Source organism: Cucurbita maxima, unplaced genomic scaffold (genome assembly GCF_002738345.1).
Source record: "Cucurbita maxima cultivar Rimu unplaced genomic scaffold, Cmax_1.0 Cma_Scf00038, whole genome shotgun sequence".
Taxonomy (NCBI): domain Eukaryota; kingdom Viridiplantae; phylum Streptophyta; class Magnoliopsida; order Cucurbitales; family Cucurbitaceae; genus Cucurbita; species Cucurbita maxima.
This window is the reverse complement of record NW_019272054.1, coordinates 1,251,854-1,263,415: the sequence shown is the minus strand read 5'-3', so window position 1 is coordinate 1,263,415 and position 11,562 is coordinate 1,251,854. Positions and strand designations below refer to the sequence as shown.

The window sequence follows — 11,562 nt, the reverse complement described above, 5'->3', positions numbered from 1 at the left end:
TCTCATTGAGCTTCTTCAGTCCATTCTAACGGTTCACTCTTGTTGACTATTCCACTAAGACTATATTTTGAGACATCTTATTCTCATAAATCGCTTCAAAAAAGTTTAAAGACTTGTAAGATACCGAAACGGGTGGGTTGGGGAGCGCGTGGAGGGGAGTTTGGGGTATAATATTTGGAAGAGAGGGGAATTGGGTGGGGTGGGGGGGGAAGGGGTTTAATAGAGGCATTAAATGAGAATTAGATGGCCATGACAGGACCACCTCATCCCCTCTCCTCTCTTCCCTTCCCTTCCCTTCCCACAGTCACTCATTTTGGGAACATTTCTCTCTCTCTCTGTAAATCTCTCCCAATCTCTCCCAATCTCTCTGAAAAAGCCTGCCCACATCTCCCCTGTTCTTCCATTGAATCCATGGAATTTCACCATTGGAGATCGTAACAATGGCGGCGCCTTCACTTTCTTTCTCTACTTGTTCATAAAGTAATCATCTTTTTTATTTCTTTTTTGTTTTTTATTTTTTATTTTTGTATAAAACTTGGGATTATTTGTTTATATATATATATATATATATATAACATTTATGATTCTCTGTGTTTGTTTCTAGGAACCCTATTTTCGACCAATTTATCCCTTTCTGAATTCACCCATTAAACACAAAAACAACCAAAAACAACAGATTTTCAGAGCAGAAGAGAGAGAAAATTGTTGTAAGAGTATAACTCATGATCATCATCATTATTATTATACCTCTTTCTCTCCCAATTCACATCACAAATTAGAAACCACCCCACAAAGATTCCTCCACCGTCGCAGGCGCCGTCCTCCTTCTTATATGGGTTTCTTCTCTTCTCTCTCTACACTCCATAAAAATTCAAACTTTTCTCTACCCAATGCCTTAAATCCATGAATTCAAGTGGGTTTAATCTTGTTTTGGTTTTTGCAGCTTAGATCCCAAGAAAAAGGGAACGACAAGAAGCTGTCGGATTTGAAACAAACCCTTTTTCTTTTTAGTTCATGGCTGGAGAAGACAAATCAAACGAGATGGTAGTTGGTGGATTTTATTACAATTCCATCCAGATCCAACCCGGATTTGGATCCAGCACCGAACCGGCGGAGATGTTCAATTTGCAAGTGAACAACGAGTTCGGCGGCGGCGGCGGTGGTGGTGATGATGAGTTTCATCACCACTTGATGGTGGTTGGGCCTTGGGGGACGACGGCGGGGGCGGCGGAGGCGGCGGATTCGTCGTTGAGATGTGTGTTTCCATGTGAAGCAAACGAAAGACCAAGCCATGGCCTTTCTTTGTCTCTTAGTTCCACTAATCCTTCTTCTATTGGGTTACAATCCTTTGAACTAAGAACCCAACAATCATCTTCGGCCATTTTTCAGCTTCGAAACTCCAAATTCTTGGCCCCAACTCAAGAGCTTCTTTATGAGTTTTGTAGCCTTGAAATCACCAATGATATGAACAATAGGCACCAAAACCAAGCCATTTCTTCTACCAACTCCTCTCTTCAATCGCTTGATTTCATGGAATTGCAAAAGAGAAAAACCAAGCTTTTTTCCTTGCTTGAAGAGGTAAAATTACATAACCCGCTTTTACTTCAAATGGGTCGGAGGCCGCTCGGGGCATTTAGTTGAGTTATGAACTCTGTTGATAAATCGGTATTTGGGTACTTAAAAAGATTTGATCTTTGTAGGTTGAAAGAAGGTATAAGCATTATTGCGAGCAAATGAAGGCGGTGGTGGCGTCGTTTGAAGCGGTGGCCGGGAATGGGGTGGCGAGGGTGTACTCGGCGTTGGCATCAAAAGCGATGTCGAAGCATTTTAGGAGCCTAAAAGATGGAATTGTGGGGCAAATTCAAGCCACAAAAAAGGCAATGGGAGAAAAGGATCCAATTGCACCTGGTACCACAAGAGGAGAAACGCCAAGGCTTAGAGTGATTGATCAGGCCTTAAGGCAACAAAGAGCTTTCCATCAAATCAGCATCATGGAAAGCCATCCTTGGCGCCCTCAACGTGGCCTCCCCGAGAGTTCTGTCTCGATTCTTCGTGCTTGGCTTTTCGAACACTTTCTTCACCCGTAAAGACTCTCTCGCTTCATACTTTTAGTTTCGAGTGCTCGATCGAACAGTTTCGATATCGAAATCGAAGCTGTTTGATCGAGTATTCGAAACTTTTTGATGCATAGTTAAATTATAAGACGTTTAATTCTATATTTAATCTCTTCGATTAATGTTGTCGGAACTTTTGTAGATATCCTAGCGATGTGGATAAACACATTTTAGCTCGCCAAACTGGTCTCTCAAGAAGCCAGGCAAGTCCCAGTACAATTCTTAGAAAACCCCACTTTTTTTCTTTTTTAATGATTTTGATGAATTATAAACGTTTAAACCTCATTTTTATGAAATGGGTAATGATTAGATTTGGTTTTTGTTGTCTTAGGATGTTTGTCTTATGATGTTTTTGTTTGTCATTTGGTTTAGGTGTCGAATTGGTTCATTAATGCGAGGGTGAGGCTGTGGAAGCCAATGGTGGAGGAGATGTATTTAGAGGAAACAAAGGAACAAGTAGAAGAAATTGATAACACCAACTTCAACAACATGAACAACAATGGCAACAACTCTTTCCACGGGATGATGGATTTCGACGATGAGATCGACGGTCAACGATCGATCCCGACGGGGGTGGAGGATCGGAAGCCGACGTCGGACCAACTTCTAAAAATAGATTCGGAAGGTCTCTCTTCAATCATCTCTAATAGCTCGGAGAAGAATGATTCAAGAGCCATGAAAGCCATGCAAAACTATCAAGGGCAACATGTCCATAACAACCATAACCATAACTTTGGGCGGATCGCTGCTGATGCATTCGACATGGTGGAGCTCAACTTCTCGTCCTACAACCACGATAGCGGCGGAGTTTCCTCGTACCTCAACAACAACAACAATCAACATTTCAACAACGGGAATAGTAGCAGTGTGTCGTTGACATTAGGGTTACAACAGCATGCAGCAGGCGGGAGGAACATCAGCGAAGGTGTGAGCATCGCCTTCTCACCAGTAGCGGCGGCTGCAGCAGCGACTCAAAGCTCCATTTTCTTCACAAGAGATCATATAGAAGAATGCCAACCAGTTCAATATTCTGTTTTAGATGGAGAAACGACTCAGAATCTTCCTTATAGAAATTTGATGGGTACTCAATTGCTTCATGATTTGGCCGGGTAATGACCTCGAAATCAGCCGAAACAATCAAATGGGTTAACCGAAAAATACGATTTTTTAGGTATAGGAAACCCAATAGCTTCAAATACTCCAATACATAATATACATAAAAGCCTTATTATATACTTGGGAGAGGGCTAGATTATTAATTATTGCTATCATCACAACATTTGCTAGTTGTTTCCCTCTTTATTTCTTCATCTCAATATCATCATCATCATTTACCTTTGTATATTTAGTGTTGAATGTGTGGTTGGAGATATATTAGATGCATTTGTGGATGAGAGTTCAAATGAATATTCGGAACAGTTAGATATCATCTCTCGTTCTAAACGTTAAAAGTTTGATCTTCGCTAGGATCCATAACCCTCCATAATGACACGATATTATCCACTTTGAGCATGAACTCTCCATAGAACCTCTCCTTATTGAGGATCGACTCCTTCTTTAGAGTCATTGTCGAACAAAGTACACCCTTTCTATATTATGACTTAACAAGAACGTTAATGGGTAATCTAAACATACCTCGAATAGTCTAGCACGAGTATCATTATGTTCGAATTTCGTCTTTGGTAAATAAATATTGTTACCATTAAGTTAATTTATAAGGTTTTTTTTTACCCACAATTTTGAAATGGGTTATGTCTAAGGTATCTTTTTTACATTAAAATATATTTAATAACTTTTAACTTTTAAGGTTATATTGTTATCATTAGATTCTTGCTTTTATCTTAGTTATATTTTACTAACATATACTATTGAAAATAAAATATTTACAAAATTATTTTTATAATATTATTTTATTCGTGTTTTTTTCTTTTTTTTTTTTTTCTTCCTGATTTATCTTGGGCTTTCAATTGTGAAATTATCTGAAAGGCCCAAATGGCTAAGCCCACTAACAATCAAGCGATGAAATAAATGGGCTTTTAACAAAATACAAAAGCCCAGTTTAAATAACAAATAAAATATTTATCGACTTGAATTACTAAAACACCCTAAATCATTTTTAGTCCTTTTAATTGAAAGGAGGTAATATTAAAAAGTGGTTTCTAATAAATCTATAAAAATTAGATATTTGTAACAACTTAAGCCGACCATATTGGTTGGGGAGGTGACCATTAGAAACCTCTTCCAGTAGACGCGTTTTAAAACCATGATGCTGACAACGATATGTATGGTATAAGCGGACAATATTTACTAGCAGTAGGCTTAGATTGATACAAATGGTACTAAAGCTAGACACCAAGTGGTGTTCCAGCGAGACCCACATGGGGTGGATTGTTAGATCCTACATTGGTTGGTTGGCTAGCAGTGGGCTTGGGCTGATAAAAATGGTACCAGAGCCAAACACTGAGTGGTGTTCCAGTGAGACCCACAAGGGGTGGATTGTGAGATCGAGCTAGTGGTGGGCTTAGGATATTACAAATGGTACCAGAGTTTCAGTGAGACCCACAAGGGGTGGATTGTGAGATCAAGCCAGTGGTGGGCTTAGGATATTACAAATGGTTCCAGAGTTCCAGTGAGACCCATAAGGGTGGATTGTGAGATCGAGCCACTGGTGGGCTTAGGATATTACAAATGGTTCCAGAGTTCCAGTGAGACCCATAAGGGTGGATTATGAGATCGAGCTAGTGGTGGGCTTAGGATATTACAAATGGTACCAGAGCGAGGCACTAAGTGGTGTTCCACCAAGAACACTAGACTCCAAGAGGTTGGATTATGAGATCCCACATTAGTTGGTTGGCTACTAGACGGTGTTCCACCAAGGACACTAGACCCCAAGGGGTTGGATTGTGAGATCCCACATTAGTTGGTTGGCTAGCGGTGGGGTTGAGTAGTTATAAATAGTACTAGAGCTAGACACGATGGTGTTCGAGCAAGAAAGCAAGACTCCAAGAGAGTGGATTGTGAAATCCCATATTAGTTGGCTAGTGGGTTTGACTTGTTACAAATGGTACCTGGGTCGTAAAGTAAAATTAGTGAGTAAATTAGTGAAAATTGTACAATAATTTAGATCAAATTATATATAAAGTATTGGAATACAGCCTTAATTTGTATATTCAAATACATAGAAAAAATTATGAAAAAAGAAAAGAAAATAAAAAAGATGAATCTCCATTAATTAAACTTCACTGATTTCACCTTCTCTGCATATTCCAACTTCCACCATCATCGTCTTCTTCTCCTTTGATTTCATCACTCTGCAACAGTTTCTCCTCGGAGACTGCAAAAAAACACAACACAACCAAAATCATTCCCAAAAGCTTTCAAACACCATATTTTTAATGTTTTTTTTATACAAACTACTTACTCTGTCCCACAACTTGGGGTCTGCCTTCTTCACCACCTTCACCATGTCGATGCGACCTGGGCTCGGGCTCTTCCACTTGCACGTCGGCTGTGCCACTCGGTGTCGAGTATACTTGCTGACCGTCTGCTCTGTCGTCGAGTTCATTTGTGCAGCAGCATTGGACAAGTAAAACACAAATGCCTTCTGGCATGGATTTCGACTGACGGGTCGGGTGTTGAATGCATAGGCTTTGTAATCAGCTCGACGATACCAATTGAGGAATGTTCTAGCTGGCATTTCGACTTCACGCGGCGATAGGATGCCGCGGAAGATTTGGACGGCGAAGCCCCACGAGACGGAAATGGTCCAAGTGTTGGATTTGTGGTAGCATATGGATTGTTGCATTAGACCAGCCGAATCGAGCTTCATTGGAATTGCAAGACGTTGGAGAGCTTGGAGACGTGTGACGTTGGGAAAGATTGGCTCGGCTATGTCGAGGTGGTGAAGCGACACGAATGGTGCGATCGGGTGGGCAGCGAGCAGGCCGAATAGGTTCCCGTACACATCATACTGATTGGATGATTCAATTAAATTTCAAAATACAAACCCAAGATTCAAATTACAAACATTGTCAATAATTACAACAACCAAATAAGAAATTCAAAACATTTTTACGTTTTATTCAAAGTTTCCACTACTCCAGTTGAAAAGGCAAGTGGGGACCACGCAATCAACGACACGTGTCACTACATAACAAACTTCTGTATTATGACAGCTCTTGTCTTTCGACAAAGTGGGTCCCACACTATACCGACAAGCAAATAGTAAATCTTCGGTGACTTTTATGTTTTATTTTGTAATATTTAAAAATTTGACCCATTTTCGCCCAACCAAAAAAATACCCTAAATTTTATTTATCATTTATCATTTATTCTATTTTAATACTTCCTTTTAAATTCAAAATTGTTATATAATTGAGAATTTTTCAAAGGAACCCTCTACTTTGATAGAGGTTTTCATATCTTTATTATCTAACAATCTACTCCTTCGAGGGCCAGCGTCTTCGCTACTCGAGAGATTTCCATGCCTTAATAATCTCACAATCTACCCCTTGAGGGCCAGCGTTTTTGCTACTCGGGAGAGGTTTTCATACCTTAATAATCTCACAATCTACCCCTTGAGGGCCAGCATCCAGCGTTTTTACTACTCGGGAGAGGTTTTCATACCCTAATAATCTCACAATCTACCCCTTGAGGGCCAGCGTCTTCGCTACTCAGGAGAGGTTTCCATACCCTAATAATCTCACAATCTACTCCCTTGAGAGCTAGCGTCTTCGTTATTCAGGAGAGATTTCTATACCCTTATAATCTCACAATTCACCCTCTTGAAGGCCAGCTAGTCAAGAGAGGTTTCTATACCCTTATAATCTCACAATCCACCCAATCCACCCTCTTGAGAGTTCGAGTCTTTTAAGTCAAATTTCAATTAATTATTTATCAAAATTCTAAATTCCTAATTCTTAAATAGAGATGTCTACACGAAAATCAAGATTCGACATTGCCCGCCCTAACTCGTCATCCACAATGAAGATTCAATTTAATCTAAACCCGGCTTCTTTATTTAAATAAATAAATAAATAAAATAAAATAAAGGGTGAGGAGATGACTAGCTAACTACCCGCCCTAACTCGGGCCATCCACAGCTAACTATGCTTCCAGAAAATGTCGGTAACAAAATGGAACCACCAAAAGCAGGAGCAAACAAACCCAAATCACAATTTAGTTAAAATCATACCTGGTGAAATCCGAGTTCCTTACTCAGCGGAACGCCCAGCTCCGCCATGCAAGCCTGCATCCGGTCATCGGACCCGTACAATCCGGGGTATCTCTGTATACACCTATCCTGCATTTTCACTAAAGCCTTCGCCAACGGGTAGCTAATGGCAAACCCACCGCCGCCGTACGCCATTGAATACGAGAAGTAAATGTTCTGCAAATGGCTCTCCGACAGGCTTCCGATGTAATGGAATTGCGTATGGTCATATTTCCTCAAAACCCTAACCAAATTCTCGGTCACGAAAACGGTGTCATCATCGCCCATTACAAACCACCGCACGTCTTTCAAACCCAAACGGAAAGTTTCCGACACGATTCGCGAGATCCGAATCGCCGATCGGTGCCCCTGTTTGTTCTTATACGCAAACTTGGAGGTATCGCCGGAGATTCTAATCGGCGGGAGGTCATTGGAATCCTCATCGGTTTTCACTTTCCTATCCAACCAAACCGTCCCTCTCATCTCCTCCGGTTTGAACCAAAGCTTGATGTACTCCTTCCTCTGTTTCCACAGCTTCGCCGACGCGGCGATTCCGAATACGACATGTTGAATCTCCGTCTGATTGGTTGTGGGTAATGTCTGTAGTGGGGGCGGAAGTGAAATTGGGTCTGCGGCGGTGAGATTGAGGAGTGAATGTATGGCGGTGGCGGTGGCGGAGGAGGAGGCGGAGAATGATTGAAGGTCGGAACAGGGGCGGGAGGAGGAGAGGAGTTTGAGAGAATAAATGAAGTAAGTGAAAGAGAGTAAGAAGATTAGATACAAGAGGAGCTTAGAGGAGGCTCTGGACTGAGAATTGAAGGCGGCAATGCGGTTGTTTCCGGCGGGATTCTTCATCGGATCCCAAAACACTTTCTCTGAGTCTTTCATTTCTGAAAATGAAGAAGAAGAATCGGGTGATCGGAAAATCCCTATCGGACCCTTTAAACAATGCGGATTGAAAATGAAGGAATTTAAGAGATTTACAGAGAAAAAAGAGTAAAGGGGATGAGGAGGGCGGTCTTGTGAGTGACAGAGGAGGCGAAGGGATTACAGAGCTTTTTGGGTTTTGTGTAAAATTGGACGGTTGAGATAATTAATGGGGCCCAAATCGAGCAACGAGATGGGGAGGAGATTAATCGTACGGTGGAGAATTGTGGGATGACTGATGAGGGCGTCGTAGAGGATAATTTTGCACTCTGTATTTTACGCGGTTCTTCAATAGACTGGACTGGTTTACCTGGTGGGGTCCACCTTTTGGCCTCTATTTACTCTTGTTTTTAATTATTTTAGATATTAAAAAATTCGATAAATCATAACAACCCTATTTCAGGGGTGAAAATATTTAGATTTTGTTGAATATTTTAATTATTAATTTTAAAAATTCGTTTTTATTTACGATATATTTTTAATATATAAAATTTATTTTAATTTAGTTTAGTTTTAATATTTATATTTTTATTATTTATTCTTCTACCCTCTTTAAAATAATTTTCAATCGTAAATCTTAATTAACTTTCTAAAAATAAACAAATAAATATTTTATAAACTAATTTTTTTTTTACAATAATTAAGTTGTGTCTAAAAATGTTCAGATTCAAATTTTATTGGTATTTTTATAAAATTGAGATCTCGAAAAATTTGATCATTTTCTTTAATTGAAATTATTTAATTTTTTTTAATGAAAATTTAAAGTGAAAAAATAATAATTATTTATTTTTATTTTGAGAATAAAGTTCCAAACAATATATTAATGAGACAGCTAAAAATGCTTTTTTATGGCTTTTTATTATTTCCTTTTGGAGTCATTTCATTTGCTCTAAAATTAAAATTCAATAATAAAGCTAATTATTCACTAATTCAAATTAAGATATTAATGTTTCAAGGAAATCTTAAATTAGTATATGATTAGGGAGCCACTAAAGACAGAATTCTTCGTTAATTTTAATTATTAGATATAGGTTGGTCTTAATTCTTTTTTTTTCATTATTTATTATTTTTTAAAAAAATATATGTTCAATTAATTAAATAACTGTGAGTTTGCATAAATTTCATAAATTTCCAAATTTAATGCATTTCTAAAAAGAGAAAAAAACAATTTTTATTTGGATTCTTTTTACTAAATGAATTTATCCTTCGCTATCCAATATATTTTAATTACGAGGAAATGATTTTTCAATCCAGTTAAATAATTATTATATTACCATAAATTTTAAAATTGAAAGGGATAGATTACCATAAATTTAATTATATTAATATTTTAACAATATTCATAGTAGGAATTAAGAAAAATAGATTTTTTTTTTCATCCATTGCTAATTGTTTTTATTTTTATCTCCTTTTTGTGATATATATTTTTATTATCTATAAAGTTTTTTTTTTTTTTTTTTTTTTGGGAAAAGTAACATTTTTAAAAAAGAAAATAAAATAGTTAAACATCATTTTCATAATAATTAGAGTAGATGTAATTTAAAAAAAAAAAAATAGACTTTAAAAGTTATTTTGGGTCAATTCACCCTTTAGGTTGGGGTGAACGTTTGACCTTGATACATGCATGAGTCACCGTTAGTATATATTGTTCGCTTTAGTCCATTACGCATCACGGTTAGTCACACAGTTTCAAAACTCGTCCATTACTTATAAGAATGTTTTGTTATTCTCTGGGATGTGAGATCGCACAATTTAACGAACATTTTCGTTAAATAATTTTAGGGTTTTTCAAAACATTCCAAAGTTAACCAAACCATACCAGAGAAAAGCTTCGTTGCTTAGCTCCCAAGGCAAAATCAGTGATATTCCTAACCCATTTCCACCAAAATGGCACCATCTTTAAACCCTTTTGTAGTATCCTTTAAAGCACTTTCTTGGGTGAGTCTTCATAAGAGGCCCCCATCCATCCTCCTCCTGCAATGAACTAATACTCACAATGGCCCTTATTACGAGCCCTCCTCCTCAAGCTCTCACCTTGGGCTCCCAACCATTTAGAACATTTGCATATACATCCATCCCTAAGAAACCCTCATCTTTGTTTCAACAAAAGAAGCTTAGGAAAACAAGCTACACATTAGTCACCGACGTTAAGCCCCGTTTCGTGTTGTCGTGCTTAAAGGACGGCTCGGTTTGTAGCTTAGATTCATGTTCAAATTCTCCATCAGAAATGGTTAAGAAATTCTACGAGTGCATCAATGAAAAGAAGTTGAAGGAATTGAGTAGTTACATCTCAGAAGATTGCCTTATTGAGGACTCCTTGTTTGATGAAGCATTTATAGGGAAGGAGGTATTTTTGTGTTCTCGTTCATACTAGTATGAATGTAGAGAAGAAATCTGTTCTTGATAGTCCATGGAACCTACTTGCAGGCTGCTCTCAAGTTCTTTAAAGAACTAACTCAAAGCATGGGTCCGGATGTGAAGTTTAGGTTTCGTAACGTCTATGAAAGTGGCACTTCTCGGGCTGGAGCAACCTGGCATCTAGGTACTTCTATTTATCATTAGAGATGTCTATTTAGAATCCACGTTGAAATGGAGAAAAGAAGAGAAGAGAGTTGGAAGAGATTTTTCTCCTTAAGTTAAATGGGGTAGGGACAAAGATTACATTCTCGTCCTTGTTCTTGGCCTCGGCCTTACCTTGCATGCAGTGTGGACAGGGACAAAGATTGCATTCTCGTTCGTGTTTTGGCCTCGGTCTCGCCCGCAGTGGGGACAGGGGCAGAGGTTACATTCTTGTCCCTATTCTTTGCCTCAGCCTCGCTCGTGATGGGGACAGGGACGAAGATTTCATTCTCATCCCTGTTTTCGCGGGCAAGGACGGGGATTACATTCTCATCCCTGTTTTTGGCCTCGGTCTCGCCCGTGGTGGGGGCAGGGATGGAGATTACATTTTCATCCTTGATTTTGGCCTTGGCCTCGCCTACGATGGGGGCAAGGACGAAGATTACATTCTTTGCCTCAGCCTCACCTGTCCGCCTCACCTGTGGTGGGGACAGGGATGGAGATTACATTCTCGTCCCTGTTCTTGGTTTTGGCCTCGTCCGCGGTGGGAATAGGGACAGAGATTACATTCTCATCCTTGTTTTTGGCATAGGCCCCTAGCAATGGGGACAAGGACGAAGATTACATTCTCGTCCCGGTTCTTGGCCTCGACCTTGTTCGCAGTGGGAACAGGGACGAAGATTTCATTCTCGTCCATGTTCCTGGCCTCGGCCTCACCCACGATGGAGACAGCCCCCCCCCCCCCCCCCC

At 39.3% G+C, this 11,562-nt stretch overlaps 3 protein-coding genes across 5 annotated transcripts in view; 2 read left to right on the top strand and 1 right to left on the bottom strand.

Annotated features, from left to right (window-relative positions):
- The first annotated feature begins 252 nt into the window (after positions 1-252).
- On the top strand, positions 253-3,376 carry LOC111469039 (homeobox protein BEL1 homolog). 3 transcript variants are annotated; one of them, XM_023114257.1, is made up of 6 exons: positions 253-480; positions 605-707; positions 944-1,578; positions 1,701-2,083; positions 2,257-2,317; positions 2,487-3,376. In XM_023114257.1, the coding sequence occupies exons 3-6, from the start codon at positions 1,015-1,017 to the stop codon at positions 3,225-3,227; spliced, it is 1,749 nt and encodes a 582-aa protein (XP_022970025.1). In that variant the 5' UTR covers positions 253-480; positions 605-707; positions 944-1,014; the 3' UTR covers positions 3,228-3,376. The 3 variants fall into 3 exon arrangements, with proteins under 3 accessions (XP_022970025.1, XP_022970024.1, XP_022970026.1); XM_023114256.1 differs by having other exon boundaries at positions 605-836; XM_023114258.1 differs by lacking the exon at positions 605-707.
- A 1,836-nt stretch (positions 3,377-5,212) lies between these two features.
- On the bottom strand, positions 5,213-8,543 carry LOC111469044. Its single transcript, XM_023114266.1, has 3 exons — positions 7,309-8,543; positions 5,536-6,084; positions 5,213-5,448 (listed from the first exon to the last, which is right to left on the bottom strand). The coding sequence occupies exons 1-3, from the start codon at positions 8,212-8,214 to the stop codon at positions 5,347-5,349; spliced, it is 1,557 nt and encodes a 518-aa protein (XP_022970034.1). The 5' UTR covers positions 8,215-8,543; the 3' UTR covers positions 5,213-5,346.
- A 1,598-nt stretch (positions 8,544-10,141) lies between these two features.
- The window catches only part of LOC111469081, a 3,231-nt gene continuing 1,810 nt past the window's right edge, over positions 10,142-11,562 (top strand). Inside the window, exons 1-2 of the mRNA XM_023114316.1 lie at positions 10,142-10,600; positions 10,681-10,795. Of these exons, the coding sequence (XP_022970084.1) occupies positions 10,250-10,600; positions 10,681-10,795 (466 nt within the window). The 5' untranslated portion in view covers positions 10,142-10,249. The remainder of the gene's footprint in view (positions 10,601-10,680; positions 10,796-11,562) is intronic.